Source organism: Copadichromis virginalis, linkage group LG14, assembly GCF_057382275.1.
Source record: "Copadichromis virginalis isolate Kocher_CV1m ecotype Utaka linkage group LG14, C_Virginalis_male_GT1.1, whole genome shotgun sequence".
NCBI classification, from domain to species: Eukaryota; Metazoa; Chordata; class Actinopteri; order Cichliformes; family Cichlidae; genus Copadichromis; species Copadichromis virginalis.
The window spans coordinates 23470879-23476889 of record NC_140631.1 but is presented as its reverse complement, the minus strand read 5'-3'; the positions used below and the strand labels follow the sequence as shown (position 1 = coordinate 23476889).

At 44.2% G+C, this 6011-nt stretch overlaps 1 protein-coding gene across 2 annotated transcripts in view; it reads right to left on the bottom strand.

The window, feature by feature from the left end:
- Positions 1 to 658: 658 nt before the first annotated feature.
- LOC146693971 (lissencephaly-1 homolog) overlaps positions 659 to 6011 on the bottom strand; it is a 38345-nt gene continuing 32992 nt past the window's right edge. For both annotated transcript variants that reach the window (XM_085429997.1, XM_085429998.1), the window contains exons 9-11: positions 5323 to 5424; positions 5045 to 5201; positions 659 to 4049 (exon numbers count right to left, since the gene is read on the bottom strand). In XM_085429997.1, coding sequence (XP_085286123.1) covers positions 3976 to 4049; positions 5045 to 5201; positions 5323 to 5424 — 333 coding nt within the window. In that variant the 3' untranslated portion in view covers positions 659 to 3975. The remainder of the gene's footprint in view (positions 4050 to 5044; positions 5202 to 5322; positions 5425 to 6011) is intronic.

Sequence of the window (6011 nt, the reverse complement as noted above, 5' to 3'; positions counted from 1 at the left end):
ACATGGCACACACTGTGGGTACACATGGTCAGCAACAATACTCACACAGGCTGCCGTGTTTAAACAATGCTCACCTGGTAGTAAGGTCCAACGTGTACCAAGAAAACATCCCTCACGCCGTTACAACACTACCAACCTGAACTACAAAGCAGGATTGCTCTATTTGAATCCACGGAGGATCAGACCTGTTCCCGTCTGAACTCACCTTCTGACCAGACAATGTTTTCCAGTCTTCTGTTGTCCAATTTTGATAAGACTGCAAATTGTAACCTCAATTTCCTGTTTTTAGCTGACAAAAGTGGCACCAGGTGTGGTCTTCTGCTACAGCACAGATGGTCTTTTGCTTGCCTTGGTTGTAAGGGATGGTTTGAGTTATTGTTGCCTTCCTATGTCTCTTTTGACATACTGACACATCTGGATACTTTCTCTTGTTCAGACCATCATCTGTAAACTCTAAAGGTGTCTGTGTGCGTGTGTGTGTCAGCAGGTTCTGAAATACTCAGGCCAGCCTGTATAGCACCAACAACCATGCTGCATGCAAATTGTTTAAAAAAAATAAAATAAAAGGCTGATTGCCTGCCCCCCCCACCCCACCAATACCCATCTCTCCAGAGCCCCTTGCTAGCTTCTCTAAAGAAATAATCAGGTGACGCAGACGTAGATTTTCTTCTTTTATTATATCGCAAACAATAATGACATCCAGGTATATTGTTAACAGTTTGCTGTGTGAAGAGTGAGACCATAGTGGCGATAACATCATGAGCTCTCCTGTAGGAGCTTGTTGTGAAGTCTGAAGTCCTCGTGTGTGGTTCACAGGCAGGTTACAGAGGGCCGAGGGAAACGACCCACAGACAGTAAAAAGCTGTCCGTCGGTCCCTTCACACACCAGACCAGAGCAGCACAGGGATTGCTTTGGACCTGCGAATGTCAAAAGGGGATTTTCCCAACACTTGCATACATTGTCAGCCATGTTGTAGGTTTGCTTTTAGTCTTTTTCCTTCTTTTTCCCCCTCCCCCAACCGATTATTACAAAATAAACAGAACGCACATCGTCCTGACCTCTGATCATCACCTTCCTCCTTGAAGTAAAATCAAGGAGGGGCATAAGTTTTCTTTACATTTTGTGGTCTGGCATGTCAGAGTGATCCTGAGGAGACTTTTCAAAAAGGCTGGTTGCAGCATCTGGACCCCCAAGGAGGCTGCTTTCTCAAGATAAACCCGATTGTACAGACAAATGTCTCCATTTTTGGCTTCAGCTAGAACATTTAACACGTTGGCATCTCTGTTAGCCAAACTGTACTACAAAAATGTACTCTCTTCATCCAAAGCTTCTGACGAAATGTTCTGTACGGAGAAAAAACAGCTTATAGGGAGAAAAAAAAAGCAAGGGGGCAGAGGGGCACTGCACCAAAAGGGAGACATCAGTAATATTTCCTGAAAGAGAGGGTTTCTCCTTTGGGACATCCTAGTCTGCCACAATCCCATTACATGTACAGAAGGAGGAGGCTGTCAAACCTCCCTCGAATAGCATCACACAACAAAACCAGCTGTCCTACAACCAGAGATCAGAGCTGTCCGAACCCGGATCAGTTTGGGGAAAGAACAATTACTCGATTTCTCTGTGATTCCAACAGCGTGGCACCATTATCATTAACGCTGAAGAGGAAGAAGGCAAATAAGCACTCATTCACCAATTTTTTTTAAGTCAATCATTCACCAAATCATTTAAAACGTCACGTTCCGACAGCTCCGCCTCTGGGCGCAGGCTTACATGCAGCGGTGCTACATCACCAGGTCACATTTAGGCTCACAGTGGCCACTAGCAAGAGCTTGAGCAGCAGATCACCACATCCAGTTACACACAGGAAGAGAGGAAAAACTTGGCAAAGAAGCTAAGATAAGAAGATCGGTTAAAGCAGTGGAATTCTTTATTAGCCAAGAGATGCACTGGAATGACACGGCTAATCGGAAATTATAAGTGTTTTGTTTTTCAATTTAATTTAAACGCTTCATCAACATCATTGTTGTCTTTGATCACCAGTGAATGAACAAAGCTTCAGTGAAAAAAACAAAACAAAAAAAAACAGGGATGTGCAAGATTAACGAATCACCTTGGCAGCTACAGCTAGACGCAAGATGTTTCATTTATTTTTCATTATGTTTGTGTCCTATGAGGGAAGTGGAATGGTTGTCTCTTCAGCATTTAATCCAAAAATCAGAACTTTTGAGGAAACCCACTCAGGAGAGATTTGTCTGTGGAGACCCTCGGGTGTTAGTGTTGTCTTTCTCTGTACCCTTTAAGATGAGTTTTGACACCTCTGCATATATCAATAAAGACGTGGTTTGACAATCAGAATAGTTTCAGGGTTTTTCTAAGGATAGCTGCAGATACAAACCCAGTCATTTTGTTGTAAAGCAGGTCTGAAATATGACAAACTGCTCAGTTCAGGAAAGCGTTTCCAGGGTAAAGAGCTAAAGTATAAACCGTCCAGACGAGACGACCTCCGCAGTTATCCGGCATTTCCTCACTAATCCTCATTCCCGGCTAGGGTTATCAGTTTACGGCGACAGTAAAAAAAAATTGCCAGGCTTCTTAATTGATAACAAGCTAAATTTACATTTATTTTCACAGAAAACTGGCTTCTTTGTATTATTTCAGTACTCAAAACCGATTTCTTTATGCACAAGGTATAACTCAAAAATTACAGACCCTTGCACATGCCAGATATGGAACCTGGGGGGCGCTCAATTTGACTCCTTGTCGTGTATTAGCCAGTTCACTGTGTTATTTTTTTTAAGCCTTCAGAGGGCGAAGCGGGATAACTGAGCATCTTCAGACTTTCCTTTGGTGCTCCAAACCCCCCCGCCACATCCAACCAGGTCAGGAGGCGAGAGACGTGGCTACGAGATCCGGCCGGGTCTGACTGAGGAGGTGAAGGGAAAAAATCTCCTAAAAAGGGAGGCGCGCCCGAGATCTTTACTCAGATTAAACGGGTGTAATCCCCAAAGTCTGCTCAGCGACCAGGGCGCTCACTGACGGCGAAACTCGCTCGCTACATCAGGCTTCTTGTTTTAAAAAAACAAAAGAAGAAAAAACAAGCTTAGTGTAGCTACTCGCAAAGCCACGCATTTTAAAAATGGGATCATTTATCTAAAGCCCAGCAGCAATTCATGTGCCGCCGTGACAATGAGTACAAAGCCGTTTTCAAGCCCCCGAGGTCCAAGGACACAGTTTGAAACATTCGTATATACAGCCATTAAAATATTACCTAGATCCACATGAAGAGAAATGGTATGCACACTTGAGAAGTGATGTTATAAAGCTACAGATTATTTCAATAACAAAGCCCCACATATACGTTTCTCCTGCCTCGTCTCTTAAACGTTTCACCGAGCTAGGCACCGACAGACTACGACAGTGAAGGAGAGAAATAACAGAGAGAGAGAGAGAGGGGGGGAAAAAGAAAAATCCTAAATAAAAAAAATTGACAAAAATAAATCTTACACATAAAGACACTGTCATTTCTTAAATTATCGGTTTTTAGTGCCCTACGTTTCACACCCAGTCAAAAACATCCGCCTTCGGTTGGTCGGTGGAGGCTCCGCGAGCCCCGTTGTTAAACCTATGGTACTTCTAGACAACGTCATGTAAATTTACAGTATACAATTTTGGATTACCATGCAAGAATACTTTTGTGTAACATTTAATAGCTCGATCTACATCCAGGAATAATTTACACAGAAGGACAAAAAAAATAAAATAAAAATTACTGGACCAGAGAGAGCGCGATGGGTAAATAACCATGGCGGTGAGTGCGACAGAAGGGGACCGAGATGTGCGGGGGTGGAGGGGAAGGAGGGAGGAGATGGTTCGGGTTTAAGGTGAGGGAGGGAGGGAGGTGAAAGGGTAAGTGGGATGGCAGGAGGAGCGCCTGGGTGGTCAGGGGTTGTGGTCCAATCCTCTCAAGGTCCAAATCAGCGACACTCCCAAACTTTTACCGTTTGATCTACGCTCCCGGTGACCACATAAGGAGCGGCCTTGTGGAAATCTGTGGAGCAAAAGAGAAAAAACACAAAACAGAGTTACCATCAAATTGACTACAGTGACATTGGCAACATTTTTGCCCCTGTGGGCCAGCAGGCCAGTATATATCCAACACCTGTTATGTGTTTATTTCACGTCCTTGGCTCGGATCAAGCATGTGTTTTCAATGTTTGTGGACAAGAATGGAGCTGTAAGGCTCTGAGGAACAAGCAAAGCTTTGGGGAATTTCACTTATTGTTGGTTTTGGCATTGCTTCCCCCCCTCTTTTAAATGACGTAGACCTGACATGAATCTGACGATATTTCAGGGGCGTGGCTGGTTAGCAGCCCGCAAAATCTCATTTGTTCTGGGAACATTTATTAATGTTCCCGTCACTGAATAGAAAGTGAGTCATCACTGAAAATAAAACCACCCTTCAGACATCTGGGAACATGAACACAGTGAAAAAGACTGCAGAGTTAATATCAGGTTTTAAAATAAGAAAGCTTTGGGGAAGAGCTCGTGGTGTTGTATGACAGACCTCTACAGAAAAAGGGGGGAAAATGAAGTTTCTTTTTCTCTGCCGATTTCAAACAAAAAGTGCTTCTGTTGCTTTTTTCAGACTGCACCAGAACTCATCACATCAATAGCTCACAGCGATCCTCTCCGGTTGAAGCAGGATTTAAGAGGACTGGGTTTCAAACGGCTTGCCAAGGAAAAGTTGGCTCAAGAGCTCCTCAGGAGAGTTAACCAAGCCTTGATCTGCTGAAAAGCTGCAGATACTGGGGAGCGGGGAGAGAGGGGGGAATAAAAAATAAATTAAAAAAATCCTGCAGCGATTGTCTACGTTTTAAACCCCAGCTGCGAGCGAGCCTGGTAAAGAAGCTCGGCTTCTTCACCGCAACTGTAAAGCAAATACCCTGGAGCATGTATTCACACCCCGCGAGGGAGAACTTCGGGAGAAAACATCAACAAACAATACCTTTTTTTTTTTTTTTTGGGGGGGGGGGGGCGCCTTACCCAGAGAGGTAACAAAGTGTTCGTGGGCACTCAGGGTTTTCATGCATCGCTTGTTCTTGTAGTCCCAGATCCTTAAGGTCTTGTCATCTGCACAGGTCACAATGAACTTGCCTCCGGGGTGGAAGAGGATCCCACGCACCCAGTTGTCATGGCCAACCTGCATGAGATACAGCAACACACATCTCATCTGATTCCTGAAGAAATATATCTTCACTTAAAGCATTTTCCCCCAAAAATATGGACGTGGCACACACAAAAACTTCAAAAATGCTCCTCACCAGCGTCATAAGGCACATGCCAGTGCTGACATCCCACATCTTGATGGTTTTGTCTCTGGAGCCGGAGAGCAGGAAGGGGCCGGGCTTCCCACTCTTCTTGGACTGGTCGGGCAGAAGGGGAGGGGATTGAAATATTAGCTTTGTGTATAGTTCATTGTTTGTACTTTATGCGGAGTATCATACTGTACCCACTGTACCAGAACACAGAGAGCAGCCTAAATTAAACACCTCTGAGCGTTTGTGTTATACGTTTGCTGGCAACTAGTCTGAGAGCACATGTGCAAACATCTGTATAACAACAGCTGTCTCTCAGCCTGCAGATTCACCCAATTCCAACAACTACGTTGGCTTGTTTAAAAAAAACAAACAAACAAACCAAAAAAACCACAACTATTTAAAGAGTACTAAAAGTCAGCTTTTGTGAACACAGGTTAGATTGGGACGACTGCTGCGAGGGAGCATGTGTGTTTAGATTTGCGAGGCTACAATCAGACACACTGAAGATCATGAGGCAGGAGGACGGGCTGATTTTGTGTGTGTGACTGGCAGCACATGGCTGTATAGCGATGGCCGCCTCGTGGCTCAATCTCCTCGCCATCATCAGTCAAAGTCTTATTTGGTTTTGATATGTTTGAAGCTACAAATATTTTTCACTAGTGATGGTTACTTATCACACATAAACTGATCTC